This window comes from Lipotes vexillifer, unplaced genomic scaffold (assembly GCF_000442215.2).
Source record: "Lipotes vexillifer unplaced genomic scaffold, Lipotes_vexillifer_v1.1 scaffold1329, whole genome shotgun sequence".
NCBI lineage: Eukaryota > Metazoa > Chordata > Mammalia > Artiodactyla > Lipotidae > Lipotes > Lipotes vexillifer.
Window position 1 is genome coordinate 544,314 of NW_006797566.1, and position 21,492 is coordinate 565,805.

At 38.0% G+C, this 21,492-nt stretch overlaps 1 protein-coding gene across 2 annotated transcripts in view; it reads right to left on the reverse strand.

Moving 5' to 3' along the window:
* The window catches only part of TNPO3 (transportin 3), an 82,448-nt gene that overhangs the window by 54,511 nt on the left and 6,445 nt on the right, over positions 1-21,492 (reverse strand). For both annotated transcript variants that reach the window (XM_007469700.1, XM_007469701.1), the window contains exon 2: positions 282-482. In XM_007469700.1, coding sequence (XP_007469762.1) covers positions 282-482 — 201 coding nt within the window. The remainder of the gene's footprint in view (positions 1-281; positions 483-21,492) is intronic.

Sequence of the window (21,492 nt, forward strand, 5' to 3'; positions counted from 1 at the left end):
GTGTGTGTGTGTGTGTGTGTGTGTGTGTGTGTGTGTGTGTGTGTGTGTGTGTGTGTGTGTGTGTCTTTTTTTGGTATTCAAGTTAGTTTGGTATCAAATGAATTCTAAGATGAATACAAAGATTTAAATATTCACTTTCTATTCACCTATAAGAATATAGCAATGAGTCTGTAAAAAAGTTAACATCACTTCACATGGGCTAGCAAGCAATGTCAATCAAAATTAACTTGATAAATCCAAATGGTCTTACAAATTTTCCTAATGAGAAGTATAGGATTTACCTGAGTTACAATGACAGGTGACAAGTCTTTCAAGTTCTGGATATGGGTTAGTAATGAGTCCCGTAAAGAGGCATGAGAGTCTGTGGGGAGCTCATAAAATGAGGTCTGAATCTTCATTTTCATGGTCTGTGCAGCAAAATAGCATGATTCCACATCTTGCCGGATCTGTAACAATTGGTCTGAAATTTCCCATGCATGAACCTGAAAGTAGATCAGACAAAAAAAGAGTCTTAAAAACTACTTTTCTAAACAACGTTTATGCCATACAACCTCAATACATATACAAACTTATTTAGACCAAAGTATAATGAAAGAAAAATCTGACAAGCTAAATTGCCCACTAATTCAGCCAAAACTTCAAACTACGGTATCTATTTATAGGCCGTGCTCAACAAAAGTATTACCTAAAATCTTCTAATTGTAGGAAGGCAGGACAGTTATCAACTGAATAAACAGATCTAATCCTGCTGACTAGAATTATTAATTGTGTAGGGGGGAGAGTATAAAGAAAAATGTCCCCAAAGTTTCTACTAAAACTAAAATGTCACTGTATAGCTTCCAACCCTAATCTATAGGTTGGATGTTTCTTCTCTTTTCCACTTAAAATAAGTAAGCTTTTGTTCACTCTAAGAATTGAGTCTGGAAGCTATTTTAATATATCTATAAATAGGAGAATATATTTCATATTGGTCCCAATAGGCCTACATTTCAATCTTTAGTTCCTAAAACAGTACAAAATCTATTTCACACACTTCAATTATTTTCTAATGTTTTTATATTTGGCACAGTGCCGTATATGCTACTAAAATCATTTCCACAGGAGCATCTATGGAAATAATAAACAGAGCAAAAGAATAGAATTTGGTCTCTAACAGCTAGAAACAGTTATAAAACAAAGCCTTATTTTGAAAGATAACTTTCGGAACAAACACATGCAGTATAAAGTAGGCAACTAATTAACAAGCGATAAATTCTAATCCAATTCTATACCAAACTGCCTCTTCATGGGAGTGGGAGCAGGCTAAAATGGGCTGTTAATAATGGACTGAAAATCTTTTTCAATCCCAATTCAGGAACAGAGCCAACTGTAAAGAAAGATCAGAGATATACCTACTCAATTTCTTATGAAGATAGAGCACTTCACAAGTAATACACAATGATTCTTCAAAATCTTTCCAAAGATAAATGGCAAGTCAAGGAAATGGCCTGTATGAGTTCCCAAAGTAAACTGAAAAGAGACTCTAAAACTCACAATGATATATCTATTGACATAAAACTTAGCTTTAATCAAGTAATAAGTTGGTGAAAAAACAAGCATGAAACATTAACTTCCTTCTAGGTAAAATGAATTTATTAACTTTTTGTCCTTTTTACCCCTAGCATACTGTCACAAAAAATCTTCCAAGCCACAATTTTTAGCCATTCATTATCTAACCAGTAACCCAAGCACATCTACGATTTAATATGCCATCAAAATATACCTCCCTCAAATTGATATTTTAAATAATAGCAAATAAGCAGCCTTGAAATCACCATAAATGTCCTCATAAAAACAGAGCAATTAAAGAGCAAAACCAAAGCACTAGGGACATTTACAACAAAACTAGGTATTATCTAGTTATCTCCAGGAACCCCAAAATATAAGTGCATGGGGACAAGCCAGTGACATCTGTAAGACCTGTTTCAACTTCAGTAAAAGGCAGAAGCAGAGGGAAACAATAGGGTATCTAATGGATCTAAGAGCAGAGAATACCAAAAGAGTCAACAGGTATTCACTAGAAAGCACAGGGAACCAATCTGTAGATGAAAACAGAACAGGTTTTGCCCAATCCAAAAGCAAGTGAGTTAAAGAGGTCTATGCAAGGTCTAACAATCTAGCCTCTGTACACTCTTAAAACTGAAAAGTGGGCTTCCCTGGTGGCGCAGTGGTTGACAGTCCGCCTGCCGTTGCAGGGGACACAGGTTCGTGCCCCAATCCGGGAAGATCCCACATGCCGCGGAGTGGCTGTGCCCGTGGGCCGTGGCCACTGGGCCTGCGCATCCGGAGCCTATTGCTCTGCAACGGGAGAGGCCACAGCAGTGAGAGGCCCGCGTACCACAAAAAAAACCCAAAAAAACAAAAAACTGAAAAGCCAGGGCAGGGACCCAAACTGAGGAGAAACTGCTGTGAAAAGTCAATACTATACAGAGACAAAGGAAAAAAAGGAGTAGGTAATAACAAAGCTTGGAAATCTTAGAAATCAAACTACCACATCTGTAAATACTATCTGAAAACAAGAGAAAAGGAAGCTCTATGAAGTTGGGAATACTATCCTTAACTATGCCTCCTTCCAAAAGTTCAAAAAACTAATTTCACAAGAAATAAGCTCAAATAAATAAGCTCAAATAAATAAGCTCAAATGCCATATATATAGCAACTGGGGGCGGGTGTGGATAATGAGAAGAATAGCATGCTTATAAAGAAAGTAGGCCAGAAAAACATTTTAAAAACTAGCCTAGGAGCTTCCCTGGTGGCACAGTGGTTAAGAATCCGCCTGCCAATGCAGGGGACATGGGTTCGAGCCCTGGTCCAGAAAGATCCCACATGCCACAGAGCAACTAAGCCTGTGCGTCACAGCTACTGCGCCTGCGCTCTAGAGCCCACGAGCCACAACTACTGAAGCCCATGCACCTAGAGCCCATGCTCCGCAACAAGAGAAGCCACTGCAATGAGAAGCCTGTGCACTGCAACCATGAGTAGCCCCCGCTCATGGCAACTAGAGAAAGCCCGTGCGCAGCAATGAAGACCCAACACAGCCAAAAATAATAAATTAATAAAAATTATAAATAAATAAATAAATAAAAACTAGCATAAAGTCCAAGGGACATAGGAGCCAACTGAAAAAGCTCCCAATGGCCTAAACGAGAAAACCTGGGAGTAACAAATTATGACAGTATTGGATTATAATTCAAAAACAAAACAATATCCATGAGTCCATACTGATGTGAATAACAACTGAATAAATAACTGGGGAGAGGTTATTTGCAGGATATAAGACATCTTTTTTAACAGAAGAATGCTAGTTAATAAATGTGGAAGGAATAAGGGAAATAGAAAATCACCACCATTAGAACACACCAGAAATAACTGCAACAAGCAAGATTCATGGATAAATGATAAAATACAACAAACTATCTCCCCAAAATATTCATTGGTTACTGTGGTGGTTTTAATATATGTCCACATATTCTTTAACACTTACCATTAAGAACTCTGACTACTCTAGTAGAGAGACAACATTGGAGACGTTGCTGGAGAGACAATGTAAAGAGACCTAACACTACACGGAAAGCAAGTGGAGCCCAGTTAAGCCAAGCCTTCCAGCCATTCCTACCAGAGTGTCAAGCATGTAAGTGAAGCCATCTTAGAACCTCCAGACCACTCATCCACCAAATGGATGCCTCTTGGAGCAGAATCATTCACAGAGCCTTGCTCAAAAATGTCCTCAAATTCATCACCACAAGGACAGGAGGATCAACTTGCATCTCATTAAGCCTCTGGATCTAGCAGGCAATTTGCAGGAAATAAAGAGGAAAGCAGAACTGCATCCTAACTATGTATTCAACAAAATCAAGACCATAGGAAACTCAACAGATCAAAAGGCCTAGATTCCTCAACACAACAGGGAGAGAAAGAACCTGCAGATTAAAAGACACTCAAAGACCTACCTTAATTCACCAAGTTATACATTTGTTTTGTGTGGTTTTTCTGTATCTGTGTTTAAAAAAACAAAATAGAACAAAACAAACAAAACTCAATATTGCCTATTAAATTAAACTAGGATGAAGTCTTTCTCCCTAGTGAAATCTAACTGTCAACCCACCAGGTCAGAACCCTTGTGAAAAAGTTCACTGATTGTACAGTGTCATGTTGTGCTTTAATTTGAATGGCAGAAACCAGCAAAAAATACCAATTATATCATTCTTATTATCTGTATTTCTGACAAACATTTCTATCTCCTTAAAAGTAAAGATCTCAAAAATGAAGGGCAGAACCAAAAGTCAAAACAAAAAAAAATATTTCCTTCTGCGGAACTGTTAACTTGGGTGTAGGGATGCAAAGATTTCTTTTTCAAGCACCTTTGATGATGTTTGAATATTTTTTAACGTGTCCTTTGAAACTGTCTTTAAAAATAAATATAGGGCTTCCTTGGTGGCGCAGTGGTTGAGAGTCCGCCTGCCAATGCAGGGGACACGGGTTCATGCCCCAGTCTGGGAAGATCTCACATGCCGTGGAGCAGCTGGGCCCATGAGCCATGGCCGCTGGTCCTGCGCGTCCGGAGCCTGTGCTCCGCAACCTGTGCTCCGCAACGGGGGAGGCCACAACAGTGGGAGGCCCGCGTACCGAAAAAAAAAATGATAATAAAAATAAAATAAAATAAAATAAATATAGATTTGTAGTCCTAATATAGAAGTATCTCCAAGATATACATTTAAAAAACAAAGATGCAGATGATATCATAAAATCCTTTTTTGTAAAACTTTAAATTACACTTTTTTTTTTTGGAAAGCATAGTGAAGCTTTTTAACATACAGGAATTAGTTTTATACCTGAAGCCGTAGCGTTCATAGCATTCATCAAGTGTTTCAACTTTGTTTTTACCACACTAGCTGGCTGTACACCGATTTTCCAGCCAAAAAAAAGTAGAAAAAAATTGATTAAATATCAAAAAGAATTTGTTTGAAGACATCAGAACTACCAAGACATCTAGAACATGAGGCCACAGATTCCAGAGAGTTCAGCCTAATATGTGGCTCCACCTTTCTCCACAAGGAATTTGCCTGTTTGAAAGTAGAAGACAAGAGGCTAAAAAGCTGAAGAGATTTGGGCAGTCACATGATACTGGGGAGATGAAAAGTAGAATTCAGAGCCTGCCAAGGAAGAGGGGGCCTGGAAAATAGTCCAGATTTTCAGCTGGGACCCAGTGCAGGAAACAGGAAATGTACCTCAAAAAGGCTGAAACTTCTCCAGGATACACTAGATGTTAGGCCACAAAATAAGTCTTAATAAACGCAGAAAGACTGAAATCACAGAAAGTATGTTTTCCAATCAAAAATGAAATGCAACTAGAAATTAACAGAAGGAAAACTGGAAATGTCACAAATATGTAAAAATTAAATATCAATTCTTAAACAACCAATGGGTCAAGGAAGGGAAATTAGAAAATATTTTAAGACAAATGAAAACGGAAATACAACATACCAAAACTTGTAAGATGCAGTGAAACAGTGCTAAGAGGGAAATTTATAGCTATACATATACACTTAAATTAAAAATGATCTCAAATCAACAACCTAACTTTATACCTTAAGGAACTAGAAAAAAAACTAAGCCCAAAGCTAGCATAGGAAAGCAAATAATAAACATTAGAGCAAAGATAAATAAAATAGAACACATAAAAACCATGATTTGATTCTTCAAAAAGACCAACAAAATTGACAAACCTTTATCTAGATTTTAACCAAGCAAAAAGAAATGAAACGAAGGTGGGGACATTACTACTAACTTTACAGAAATAAAAAAGATTACAGGAAATACTATGAACTGTACACCAACAAACTGGATAATCCAGATGAAATGGACAAATTCCTAGAAACATACAATGTACCAAGACTGAATCCAGAAGAAACAGAAAATCTGAAGAGACTATATTACTATACTTAGTGAACAGGCTGAATCAGTAATCAAAAACTTCCCAACAAAGAAACGCCCAGGATCAGATGGCTTTACTGGTGAATTCTACCAAACATTTAAAGAAGAATTAACACCAATCCTTCTCAAATTCAACCCAAAAATTGAAAAGGAGGAGTAAACATTTTCGAATTCATTCTATGAGGCCAGGATTACCCTGATACCAAAGGCAGACAAAGATACTACAAGGAAAAAAAAACCCTCCAGGGGCTTCCCTGGTGGCACAGTTGTTGAGAGTCCGCCTGCTGATGCAGGGGACACGGGTTCGTGCCCCAATCCCGGAAGATCCCACATGCCACAGAGCGGCTAAGCCCGTGAGCCATGGCCGCTGAGCCTGTGCGTCCAGAGCCTATGCTCCGCAACCAGAGAGGCCACAACAGTGAGAGGCCCGCGTACCGCAAAAAAAACACCAAAAAACAAAAAAACAAAAAAACATCTACAGACCAGTATCCCTTATGAATACTAATGGAAAAAAAACTTCAAAAAAATAGTAGCAAACTGAATTCAACAGTATATTAAAGAATTATACACCATGTCCAAGTGGGATTTATTCCTGAAATGCAAGGGTGGCTCAACATACAAAAATCAAACAATGTAATGCACCATATTAACAGAATAAAGGGGGGAAAACCACATAAATATCTCAATTGATGCAGAAAAGCACTTGACAAAAGCTATCACCCTTTCATGATAAAGACACTCAACAAACTAGGTAAAGAAGGAAACTGTCTCAACGTAGTAAAGACTACATATGAAAACCCCACAATGAACATCATATTCAATGTTCAAAGACTGAAAACTTTTCAAAACTCTATAAGATCAGGAACAAGACAAAGATGCCCACTTTTGCCACTTCTATTCAGCATAGTACTAGAAGTTCCAGCCAGAGCAATTAGGTAAGAAAAACAAATAAAAGGCATCCCAATTGGACAGGAAAAGGTCAAATGATGACTGTTCACATATGACATGATCTTATATGTAGATAACCCTCAAGATTCCCCAAAACCTGTTAGAACTAAAAAACGAATTCATCAAAGTTGCAAAATACAAAGTCAACACCCCCAAATCAGTTGTTTTTATATACTGACAATGAACGATCTGAAAACGAAATTAAGAAAACTGCATATACAACAGCTTCCAGAAAGAACAAAATACTCAGGAATAAAGCAAGCTGTACACTGAAAACTATAAAATACTTGTGAAAGAAATTAAAGAAGACACTAATAAATGAAAAGATATCCTGGGTTCAAGGATTAGAAGACTTACTACAGTTGTTAATACTATCCAAAGTGCTCTACAGATTCAATGCAATCCCTATCAGAATCCTAAGGACTTATTTTGCAGAAAGAGAAAAATCCATCGAAAAATTCATATGGAATCTCAAGGGGTCCCAAACAGCTAAGAACAAAATTGGAGGTCTCATATTTCCTTGATTTCAAAATTTATTATGAAACCATAGCAATCAAAAGAGTATGGTACTGGCATAAATACAGATATATAGACCAATGGGAAAAAACAGAGCACCAATAAGTAAACCCTCGAAAATATAGACAAATCATCTTCAACAAGGATGAGAAATCTATAAGATGGTGAAGGGAGAGTCTCTTCAATGAATACTGTTGGGAAAAGGGATATCCATAGACAAAAGAAAGAAGTGGACTCTCATTTTACATCATATACAAAAATTAGCTCACAATGGATTAAAGACCTAAGTGTAACACCTGAAACTATAACTCCAAGAAGAAAGCATGGGGGACAAGAAATTTCATGAAACTGGATTTGACGATGACTTCACAGATATGACACCAAAACCACAAGAAACAAAAGCAAAAATAAAACAAATAGGACTACACCAAACTCTAAAAACTTCTGCGCAACACAAAATCCAGAGTGAGAAAGCAATCTATGGAATGGGAGAAAATATTTGCAAACCATACATATGACAAGGAGTTAATATCCAGAATATACAAATAATTTCTACAATTCAACAACATAAAAACCAATAACCCAATTTTAAATTGGGCAAAGGGCTTGAAAAAGACAGTATAAACATGGCCAACAAGCACAAAAAGATGCTAACATGACTAGTCATCAGGGAAATGTAAATCAAAAGCACAATCAGATATCACTTCATACCTGTTAAGACGGCCACTATCAAAAGAAACCAGAGGGCTTCCCTGATGGCGCAGTGGTTGAGAGTCCGCCTGCCGATGCAGGGGACACGGGTTCGTGCCCCGGTCCGGGAGGATCCCTCATGCCGCGGAGCGGCTGGGCCCATGAACCATGGCCAATGAGCCTGCACGTCCGGAGCCTGTGCTCCGCAACGGGAGAGGCCACAGCAGTGTGAGGCCCGCGTACCACAAAAAAAAAAAAAAAGAAAAGAAAAAGAAACCAGAAAAGAAATGTTGGTGAGGATGTGGAGATATTGGAACTCTTATGCACTGTTGATGGTAATATAAAATAGTGCAGACACTATGGAAAACAGTATGGAGGTTCATCAAAAAATTAAAAATGTAACTACCATGTGATCCAGCAACTCCACTTCTGGATATATACCCAAAAGAACTGAAAATAACATCTCAAAAAGATATTTGCACACCCACGTTCACTGCAGCATTATTCACAAAAGCCAAGAGGTGGAAGCAAACTAAATGTCCATCAATGGATGAATGGATAAAGAAAATGTGATACATACATGGAATGGAGTATCCATTCAGTCTTAATGGATTATCACTTAGTCTTAAAAATCCTGTCATGTGCTGCAAAGGCATAGATGAACCTTGAGGGTATTGTGCCAAGTAAAATACGTCACTCATCAAACGGCAAATGCTGCATGATTCCATTTACATGAGCAATCCAAAGTAGTCAAACTCAGGGGCTAGGAGGAGGAGGTGGAGAGTTGTTCAGTGGATGCAGAGTTTCAGTCATGTAGGATGTGGGGGGCTCAGGGGGATCTGCTACACAACATGCATGTGGTCAACAATACTGCACTGTATGCTTGCAAAATATTGTACTGTATACTTGCAAACTGTTGGGAGGTTGAATTTCATATTTTGTGTTTTTGCCACCAAAAAAAAAAAAAAGTTTAGTACTGGCATAAAGACAGACACAAGACCACTGGAACAGAATAGAGAGCCCAGAAATGAACCCGTGCATATATCGTCAAGTGATTTTCAACAAGAACAGGACAGCATATAGAAAAATTAACTCAAAATGGATCAAAACTTAAATGTAAGACCTAAAACTATACAACTCATGGGGGGAAAGCTATATGTGCATTAAATTTGGCAGTGATTTCTTGGATCAAAAGCACAAGCAACAGGGAATTCCCTGGTGGTCCAGTAGTTAGGACTCTGTGCTTCCAATGCATAGGGCACAGGGTTCGATCCCTAGTCAGGGAACTAAGATCCTGCATGCCATGGAGCAAAGCCAAAAAAAACAAAAAAACAAAACAAAAAAAACCACACAAGCAACAAAAGTAAAAACACATAAATTGGACTACATCAAAATTTTAAACTTCTATTCATCATTAAAAGATATAATCAGTATGAGAAGGCAACCCACAGAGTGGGAGAAAATATTTGCAAATGACGTATCTGATAAGGGGTTAATATTCAGAATATATAAAGAACTACTACAACACAACAGCAACAAAACCAAACAACCCAATTTAAAAATAGGCAGAGGGACTTCCCTGGTGGTGCAGTGGTTAAGAATCCACCTGCTGACACCAGGGACATGGGTCCAAGCCCTGGTCTGGGAAGATCCCACGTGCCACGGAACAACTAAGCCCGTGCACCACAACTACTCAACCTGCGCTCTAGAGCCCGCAAGCCACGATTGCTGAGCCTGCGTGTCACCAACTACTGAAGCCCTCGCACCCAGAACCCATGCTCCACAACAAGAGATGCCACCATAATGAGAAGCCCGTGCACCACAATGAAGAGTAGCCCCCGCTCACTGCAGCTAAAGAAAGCCTGTGTGTAGCAATGAAGACCCAATGCAGCATAAAATAAAATAAATAAAATAAAATAATTAAAAAAAAAATAGGCAGGGACATCCCTGGCAGTCCAGCAGTTGAGACTCCGCACTTCCACTGCAGGGGGCATGGGTTTGATTCCTGGTCAGGGAACTAAGATCCCACAGGCTGCAACATGGTCAAAACAAACAAAACAAAAAATAAAACAAACAAAAAAACCCCCAAGTGTTGATGAGGATGTAGAGAAATTGTAACAATGCACATTGCTAGTGGGAATGTAAAATAGTGCAGCCAATATGGAAAATAGTATGGCAGTTCCTCAAAAAATTAAAAATAAAATTACCACATAATAAGCAGCAAGAGAGAATCAATTCATCACATTCAAGTGATCCTTGATAAGATTTTGGACAGATTTGTTATCAGAAACTTTGAAGTTCAGAAGGCAGTGGGCTAATATATTCAAAGTGTTAAGAGAAAAAAAAAAGCTGTCAGCCAAGAATCCTATACCTGGCAAAACTGTCCTTCTAAAGTGAGGCAGATTAAGACATTTCCAGATAAACAAAAGATAAGGGAATTTGTTACCACTAGACCTGCCCTGTGAAAAAACAAAAAACATTACGAGTAGTCCTGAAGATTGAAATGAAAGAACACCAGCTAGTAACTTAGCTATAAGAAGAAATAAAGATGTCAATAAAGGTAAATAATTGATTCATTATAAAAAAAAAATTACCACATAATGCAGCAATTCCACTTTTGGGTATATAGCCAAAACAATCAAAAGCAGGGACTCAAACAGATATTTATACACCAATGTTCATAGCAGCATATTTCACAATAACCAAAAGTTGAAAACAATTCAAATGTTCATTGACAGAAGAATGGATAAACAAAATGTGGCATATACATACAGTGGACTATTATTCAGCCTTAAAAAGGAAGTACCATTACATGCCATAACATGGATAAACTTTGAGGACATTATGCTTATTAAAATAAGCTTAACACAAAAGGACAAATATTGTATGATTCCACTTACATGAGGTACCTGAAGTAGTCAAATTCAGAGACAAAGTTAGAATTTTGGTTGCCAAGGGTTGATGGGAGGGAGAATGGGCAGCGTTATCATTTAATGGGTACAAAGTTTTACTTGTAGAAGATAAAAAAATTCTGGAGATTGCTTGTGTTGGTGGTTATAAAACAACATGAATATAATTACTCTCACTGAGTTGTACACTTTAAAATAGTTAGAATGGTAAATTTGATGTCATGTATATTTTACAAAAAAGAAACACACAGTTTAGAATCTGCTCAATCCCTTCACAAACTAAAGGGATCTGGTCCTATCACATAGACCTGCCAGAAGCAAAAGAAATTACCTCAGGGGAAAAACACCATTTATTATCTCTTCAACTTTTCATAAACAATATATCCAGTATTTATCAAACGAAAGCAAAAAAGGGAGGGTTGGGGGTGGAAACAGACAATAGAAAATAACCTATCTAGATAACGGAATTATCAGATGAGGACTAAAATAACTGTGATGTCTCAACCAAAATGATTAAACTTAACATCACCAATAATGGGACAAACAGATTTTAAGTGACTCTAAGATGTGATTCAGTGAAAACAACAATTTTTCGTTCATTCGTAGTATTCTTCCAAAAACTGTTTAAGTTGAATACAATCATGAGGAAACAACCAGACAAAGCAAAATAGCGAGTCGGTCATATTAAAAACAAAGACAAAATGGGCCTGGATTTGTTTTTGAATGTCACTATCATAAAAGGAAAAAAAACAATACCCCAGGAAACTAAAGTGACATAACACCTAAAAGCAATGCATTATCCTTGATTGGATCCTGGATTAGGGAAAGTAAAATTTTTAAAAAGCTAGAAATCTGGGGCTTCCCTGGTGGCGCAGTGGTTGAGAGTCCGCCTGCCGATGCAGGGGACACGGTTTCGTGCCCCGGTCCGGGAAGATCCCACATGCCGCGGAGCAGCTAGGCCCGTGAGCCATGGCCGCTGGGCCTGCACGTCCGGAGCCTATGCTCCGCAATGGGCGAGACCACAACAGTGAGAGGCCCGCGTACCACAACAACAACAACAAAAAGCTAGAAATCTGTAACTGAAACAACTGGGAAATTTGAATATGAACTGTGTGTTAGATAATATTATTGTATATCAATGTTAAATTTCTTTAATGTGACAATGGTTTTAGTTTAGTAGAATGTCTTTGTTTTTACGAGCTATACGTCAAAATGTTTAGGGGTACAGCATTATAAAATGTGCAATTTACTTCCAAAAGGTTCCAAAAGGGAGAGAAAGAAAGAAAAAAGAGAGAAAGCAAATGGGAACAGGCAATTTGAGAAGGGCTTATCATGAATCAGTGTTCACTATACAATTCTTTCAAGTTATGAATTTTTCAAAATAAACAATTGGGAAAAATTAAATAGCTGATTAACGTATTCAAGAAATTAGAAGACGAATTGGAATTTGCATTAAGAAATGGAATCTAAAAAAAAGAATCAAAGGGAAATTCTAGAACTGAAAAATACAGTAACTGAAATTAAGACCCAAATGGAAGGGCTGAATAGCAAATCAGACAACTGAAGAAAAGATTACTATGCTAGAGAATAGGTCAATAGAAAATAAGACCTGAAGCACAAACTCAAAAAAGAATAAAGGTAAAGAATAGGAAGAATGCAAGTGACATAAGGGACATAGTGAAAAAGTCTAACAAACATGACTGAAATCTCAGAAGGAAAAGAAAAAAATGGGACACTATTTAAACATAATGGCTGAGGAATTTCCAAACTGATAAGACAACAAGCCACAGTTTAAGAAACTCTGTAAACCCTAAGAATAGGAAAACCAGACCTAAGCACATCAAATAACACTGCTAAAAAACTGCTAAAGACAAAAAGGAAAATCTTAAAGGCAAGAGGAAAAAACATGTATTACCTTTAAAGGAACAATTAGACTGATAGCTGACTTGCCAAAATAAAAAATGGGAACCAAATATCTTCAAAGTACTGGAAGAAAATAATTGCCAATTGGTTACTTAAACCCAGCAAAAAATCCTTCCAAAATGCAACAAAATTAAGACACTTTGGGACCAAAAGAAAAAAATAAAAGGAGAGAGTTCATTACCAATAGAACAAAGAAAATACTAAAGGGTGTTCTTCAAGCAGAATGAAAATAATTCTGGATAGAAACATGGAAATCAGGAAGGAATGAAGAGTAATGGAAAGGCTAAGTATGTAAGTAAATCTCTGTGAACACTGACTATATAAAGCAACAATATCTTGTAGGGCTTAAAATAAATGAATCTATATACCTGAGAGGAATTTCACATTCTCCTAAGATGCAGAAAGTGGAAAGGAACATTGCTTTGGAGTTAATAAATAAATGCAAATAAACTACGAAGTAACTTTTCTTAAATGCATCAGAAAGCTGAGGTCCCAGGACAACCAAGTAGACTGAAATTTAAAGAGACCTCACCAAGTGTTGGCTCATCTGTGGCAGAACAAAGAAAAGAGATATGGGGCACCAGATGACCAGGTAATAAAAATTCAGTTAAAATTATTAACAAATTGATTTTAAAAATTGTATATGTGTGGGCTAGTACGTACATATAAAACCCATGGGACTTCTTAGACACAAGGGGAATTCACAACCACCTACAGGCTCTTATCCACACACCTCCACCAAATAAATACTCAGGAGAAAGAATCGGGGTAGAGCAGGAGACCAGAGAAAACCTCTTTGGTGGTACAGTCTTGGAGGACAGGAGTAGCCACAATAGCAGAAAGGACACAAAAAGCTCTGACTAGACCCTTCTCCCCTACTGAACAAAAGTCTTAACTGGTATGGGAAGGGCAGCAAATGATGTTACCCTCAAGGCTTATAGGTTAAGTAAGACCCATTGCTGTTGCAGTAAGGGTAAAAGAAAAACACCTCTACCCCTACAGGACAGGGCATAAAACCGTATTGAGCCCATGATACTATAACAATAACACCACAGCGGTCTCCTACCACTGAAGGAAGGGCAAAAAAAATTTATCCTGCACAAGATCTGCCAGATGCAAGGCAGAGCATGAGTGCCACAGGGGAGAACAGAATCACTGAGAAAGCCCCACCAATGAGAACAATGGACACTGGAACTGCTAAAGACTACAGTAGACAAGGGCAACAGAGAATGTTACTGTCCCCCACTCCCCCAAACAAACAAACAAATGCTAAACATATCATATTCAAACTCCTGAAAGCCAGAAATAAAGAGAAAATATTGGAGGAGTAATCCTTTTTCCTTACTACCAAGGTACCCTTGACTGTAACAGCTCAATTGTAGAACTTTACACTGTAATTATTTGGGCCTTTGTTCACCTTTTTTAATAGACTGTAAGCTCTTCAAAAGTAAAGAACAACCTTAATTATTTCTGCCTCTCTCAAAATCTCCTGGCCATAGAGCCATTTAAACAAATATATATTAAATTATTAAATATGAAGTAAAATGACAAGATACTATCATCTCATAAATCTATAACACCTCTTTGTTTTCCCAAACATGAAGCCCATTCTTTTACTATGTAGCTGAGATACTGGATTGGGAGTAAGCTATAAGAACAGAATCCACAATGTTTAGAGAGAGAAAGGGCAAGAAAAAACAAGCAAACCAGTTTACAGATAAAGAAAACAAAGGCCCTGAAAGGACCTTTTTCATTCAGAGTCCTCATTTGTAGAACTTTGCTTGCCTTACCCAGTTGGAGCCTTGGTTCTGCTTTGTTTTAAATATATATTTTGCTTTAGCAATGAGAAGCAGCTCAATATTTTCCTAGCCAAAATCGGAAGATTTAAGAATCTCAGAAAAATTTCAGTGAAGGGAAACTTAAAGTCTCCCCAAAATGGGAGTCTTTTCTGAAATGACCTTACTTTAAAATATTACCAGTATTTCTGAAATAGAAAAAAAAAAAAGGAGAATAGCAGGTAACCCCAGGCAACTAAACCAAATATAAACTTTGCATCTTCTAACACTCATTTATGTTATCATAGTTTTCTGTTTTTTAACTAAACTAAAACATAGATGGCAGCTATATGTATTTCCTAGGACAATTCTATGAGGAATCGGTCTTAGGAAAATTCCCATACTGCTCCTTGTGTAAATGTGTCCAGTAGAACCGAAGTGAAAAAAGAACTGTCTTCTCATTTCAAGCATCCTTATTTATCTTGATGCTGCCTCACCCACTAGTCAAATGTGCCTCTCTTTCCAAATATTTGTCTTTTGGAACAAGAACGAAATACAAAACTGACCTCTAAAGAAACCTGGGAAACTTGAATATCACAGTCTACTAAGTAAACTGTCAGTGAAAAATTACCCAGGATGATACTGCCAGTACTATATATTAAGGGGTCATAATTTGTCCCTTTATTTTGAATTCCAGGAGGGTTTAAGAATTGTTGGGGGCTTCCCTGGTGGCGCAGTGGTTGAGAGTCCGCCTGCCGATGCAGGGGACACGGTTTCGTGCCCCGGTCCAGGAAGATCCCACATGCCGCGGGGAGGCTGGGCCCGTGAGCCATGGCCGCTGAGCCTGCGCATCCGGAGCTTGTGCTCTGCAACGGGAGAGGCCACAACAGTGAGAGGCCCGCATACCACAAAAAAAAAAAAAAAAAGAATTGTTGGCATCCAAAAAACAAGTAATCCTGTTTTGATCACTGAATCATTAAGAAAATGCAACCAAATCCTGATACCTCAGATACTGTAGTACATTGCTCACTGTTCTTCTCCTCTGCTAAGCTGCAGAAAGAAGAAAGGAAAAGGGATTCTTTACAAGGAGAGAATAAAGCACTTACACTTCATAGGACTTTCTAGCCACAGATGCCAGGTGCTACCCACTGAAATCCAGGCTTGGACTAAGCTCCACATTTCTGAAAGGACCATCTCAACCGAAGCCTGGGGCTCAGAGTCAGCAGGAGGAAGCTGCAGCTCCCACTAGCAGCACATTTCAAAGAGGCTGCAACAAGAGAACATTTTCCATTTAAGCAACTAATTCCAATCTTCCATTTCACAAAGCAGTAGCAGAACAGGCCTTTATTATCAGTCTTTTCAAAAGATATTTCCATGACTATGTGATGAATATGAAGCAGGCTATGGCCCAGCAATCCTTTCACTAACATGCTCTGCCTTTCATTATACTTCACAGCAGATCCTAAAAGTACTTGCCCTTTTTTCTTTAACGGTCACGACTGCTCCAAGACTCACTTCTACACTAACAGTTCTAAAACTGCCTAATCAACGGAAATCACTGAGCAGGCCCTTAACATTGCAAGTACACACCCAGATTGGGGGGGGGGGGGGGGCGGCTAAGGATTCATCAGCTGCCAATAATCAGAAGCAGATTAGAGCTGCTAGTTAATCCTATACAAAAACTCCTCAAATTAAGCAGCATTACTTAAAAATACTTCACTGAAAACAGAAGAGCTCTGGCAAATAGAAAATAAGGTTCTGGAAATACAAATATTTCAATGAAATTTGATAAGTAAGAATAAATGTGTAAGACTGCTGTACTTTTTAAAAACATTTCAATTAGTGAATAATACATCTATTCAATAAAGATTTATAGTATACTGGAAGGAGGAGCAGACCAGGCAAGAGCACAGTAAAAAGAACCCCTAAAAAACAGTCAATCAGACACTGCAACATTATAGACACATGCCTTGTACCAATATGGTATAGAGTTAGAAAATCAGAATTTCCCAAATCAGGAAAAAGCCATTTTCATGAGACAGGTAAAGAACAAACTAGTCTTATTAACCTGAAAAAGAGAAAGGAATTTTTTGTCAGTCAACTATCTTAAGTTTTTGTATCTAATCCTTTATGAAAATTTTACAAATTTAAGATAAATTGCTAGGTCTGTCACAAGTACTTTCTGATGGTTTTCAGAAGAGAAAATGATATGAATGGATATTAGGAAAAATATAAGCTATAGATCTCAAAAGAAAACCATCACTACCTAAAATTGTTATCTTTCAAAATAATTTGTTTTGCAAGATGGTCTGAAATACAGAAACTATGGTGAAATGAAACTTAGCTAATACCTTCACCACAGCAGTGATGAGTAAACAACTCCCAACTCTAAAAGCAGAGTGTAAGTGAAAAATAATCATAAAGCCCCAAGCAAGCTCCCAGAACCATAGACTACCCATGTATGCATAAACAAGTTTTCTAGAAGCAAAAAAGCTCATTTATAGAGATAAGTTCAGCCAATTTACATTTTCACAGCCATCCCCATAATAACCGAATAGATAATTAAGAGGGAGATATTATTTCCCTTATGGGAGAAAAGAGATTCCTGGCTAAAAATAATTCTTTAAAACATCATAAGCTATTCAAATTCCAGGAGAAATACTCAAACACTCTTATCTTCAAGACAATGTTGGAAGATGGTAGTGCCCATATGCATTACTCTATCTTGATCTCAATGAAAGGAATCAGTAAGACCAAATGACTACAGCACTGCACGCTGTGGGCTCCTGAGTTTCTGATGAAATCCCAGTATTTCTGGGACAAGCATTTTCAAACAATACTGTGTCATAATGGCCTCTATCAAATAAACTGGCTCAAATCAGCAGCTGTTGCTCACACATAATATGATACTGAGAAATTTTGCCAAAATTTTTCCTCAACAACTGTAAAGAATCCCTATCCAAATTAAAAACCCTCAGCCACCTATGTTTGTGAATATTAACCTCAAGAATGGCCCTGAAAAAAGATAAATAAATCTGGATCCATAAGGTCAGCTTGGGTTTGGAGTGACTGAAGCATGCATTCCTTGATAATCAATTCACTGTGGGCCTTACTAATTATATTAGGCAGCCCTGCTTTAAAAGTAGAAAATGTTGGGCTTCCCTGGTGGCGCAGTGGTTGAGAGTCCGCCTGCCGATGCAGGGGACACGGGTTTGTGCCCCGGTCCGGGAAGATCCCACGTGCCGCGGAGCGGCTGGGCCTGTGAGCCATGGCCGCTGAGCCTGCGCGTCTGGAGCCTGTGCTCCGCAACGGGGAGAGGCCACAACAGTGAGAGGCCCGCGTACCACCAAAAAAAAAAAAAGTAGAAAATGCCAAGCTTGAAACCATTTCAAGCTTTTGAAACAAATGGGTAGCCCATGTGAAGGCTTCCTGAAAGCCAAAATATAGAAAATGGATTTCCTTTAATCACCGGTCTCTATTCCTGCCTGTCTGAGCAAGTTTTATAACAATTCGTATAAACCTGAAGAATGAGAGTACTATCAGACATGCTAAGCATACACTAACACAGTGCTGAAGATTCAAGTTTCTTAATTGTATAGAAATATGAGATGTCTAGCTTAAGGTTGAATAAAAAATGCATTATAGTGTTAGAAAACTCTGAGTGCTTATGTAAAAACATGTACCTTTTTAAGACTAGTTCTAAGTGTATTCTTCTGCTTTAGGGCCATCTGTATAAATGGTGTTAACTATGGCTGAGACAGAAAATACAAGTAAACAGTTAATATGGAGAAAAATTGAAGAGTGCAGTGGTCTTGAAAAAAAAAGTAAAAAATATAATGTAAACTCTGTTAACAGAAAACTTCTTACCAAAAGAAAAAAAAATACAAATTTCATAATATTTTCATTTTGGGAAGTCTAACCAGAAAGAGGAAAATTAAATTGGTACTTTCAAGGGGTTCTGCATGCCAAACACTACAAAATTATCCCCATTAGCAGTACTGTGAACTTCCAGTAAAGAGAAATAAAGCTTCTCTCTGGAACTTCACCTATATAACAATACAACACTCTCTGGTAATATTTCAGTACCAGGGTACAAGCTAGGGAAACACAGGAGAGGTAATCTGAGCAAGCGCAACTTTCTAAGAATTAAATGTTTTTAAGTTCAACAGAGCTTATGGGACTTCTCTGGCGGTCCATTGGTTAAGACTCCGCGCTTCCACTGTAGGAGGCACAGATTCGATCCAGGTCGGGGACTAAGATCCCGCATGCCACATAGCTTGGCCAAAACAAAACAAAACAAAAAAACAAAAAAAAACCAAGAGTTTAAAATTCTGTAAAATCTAGAAAATAGTATGTCAGTTCCTCAAAAAAAAACCACAGAATTACCATATGATCCAGCAATTCCCCTTCTGGTGATATACTCAAAAGAATTGAAAGCAGGGACTCCAACAGATATTTGTACACCTGTGCTCATAACAGTATTCACAATAGCCAAAACGTGGAAGCTACCCAAGTGTGTATCAAAACGTGGTACACACAATATTATTCAGCCTTAAAAACGGATGAAATTCTGACACATTCTACAACATGGATGAACCCTGAGGACATTATGTTAAGTGAAAAAAGCCAGTCACAAAAGGACAAATACTGTATGATTCTACTTATATGAGGTACCTAGAGTAGTCAAGTTCATGGAGACAAAAAGCAGAATGGTGGTTGCCAGGGGCTGTAGGGAGAGAGAAATGGGGAGTTAGTTAACTGTGTTTTAATGGGTACAGATTTTCATCTTTACAAGATGAAAAACGTTCTGGAGATGCATGGTGATGATGGTTGCACAACAATGTGAATGTACTTAAAGCCACTGAACTACACACTTAAAAATGGTTAAAGTGGTAAATTTTATGCTATGTGTATTTCACCATAATTTTTAAAAAGGAATGAAATTCTGACATAGTCTACATCATGATGAACCTTGAAGATATTATTCTAAGTGAAATAAGCCAAACACCAAAAGGAAAATATTGTATCATTCTACTCATAAGGTAATTGGAGTAGTCAAATTCCGAGAGGAAAAAAGAAGTAGAATGGTGGTTACCAGGGGCTGAAGAGAGGAGGGGATGGAGAATTATTCTTTAATAGGTACAGAGTTTTAGTTTGGGAAGATGAAAAAGTTCTAGAGATGGGTGGTGGTGATGATTGCACAACATGAATGTACTTAATGCCACTGAACTGTACTCCTAAAAATGGTTAAAATGGCAACTTAGAAAATGTAGCAGTATCCAGATTTTATATCCGGTTTCAAACCATTGACTCTGGTCCAAGGCCTGGGAAGATGAGAAATAAACTAATCCAAATACAGATGAATGCCACCAGATAACAGACTATCATGCCAACAGAAATACCATCACAAATTCTCATTCATAAGCTCCAATACAACAAGGACATGAAATGATTATATTTGCACTGCCCAAGACTTGGAATGTGGCAGTGCAACTAAGGAATTGATTTTAACTTCATTTTAATTAACTTAAATTGAAAGAGCCACAATAGCCATGTGGGTAATGGCAATCATATTAGACAATATGGCCAGAGTGGTATACTATTCAGTTCAAAGGCCTTTGGTTTTTACCATTTACTTAAACACTCCCATTTTCCAGCAATGCAAAGTATACAGTATTCCTATGTTCACTGAACTGACTGACCCCAAAGAAGTTGTACACAAACATTTTCTATTTTCTAGAAGGCTTGCCTTTCCAAAACGTGTTTATGTTTTAAGAGTCACGTGACTGGGCTTCCCTGGTGGCGCAGTGGTTGAGAGTCCGCCTGCCGATGCAGGGGACACGGGTTCATGCCCCGGTCGTGCCTCTACATGCCGTGGAGCGGCTGGGCCCGTGAGCCGTGGCCACTGAGCCTGCGTGTCCGGAGCCTGTGCTCCGCAACGGGAGAGGCCTCAGCGGTGAGAGGCCCGCGTACCACACACAAAAAAATGAGTAGCACAATTAATTAGCCCTATAAAGAGATGGTGTTTCCTTCCATTGATTTCTGCATTGTCTACTAATTTTGGTTACTAGAGGTAGACAAAGGAGACTACTAAGTATTCATAGTAGTCCACTGTTAAATAGACTTCCTTTAAGATCTGTCTCAAAATAATTTTTTCTTTTAAAACACTTGGAAGACATCAGTGATATCTGCCTATCCCATAAAACAAAAACATGGCTGTAGGCTGTTTCCAAGAATTTTGGTGGAAAAAAAGTTTAATGAATGTAGATTCTTCAGAAAATGGCTGTTTTATACAAATACCAGAGAAAGAGAAAAGATGCTAACTCATAGCATGGGCTGAACCATGTCCAAATTATACCGTTATAGCAAATCTATTGTCACCAGGATCATTATAACTATACTAAATGACCCTAAGATTAGTAAGTATGGGGAAGAAGGAAGTAAGGATAATAGTTTTTCAAAACGTTTATTATTCAGTGGTTTTGAAACAAACCAGGCAAATTCTGTTCCTTACCAATTTCATTTTTTTGGTTAATTTTCTTAGGGACTGTATAGTTTTGGATGGTATTTTATATGGCATAATTTTAGTTACTACATTTTCTGTTTTCAACTAGATTTTTTTTTTTCCCAGCCACGGTGCGTAGCTTGTGGGATCTTAATTTCCCAACCAGGGACTGAACCCAGGGCCCTCTGCAGTGAAAGTACAGAGTCCTAACCACTGGACCACCAGGGAATTCTTTTCCAATTTCAAACTGAAA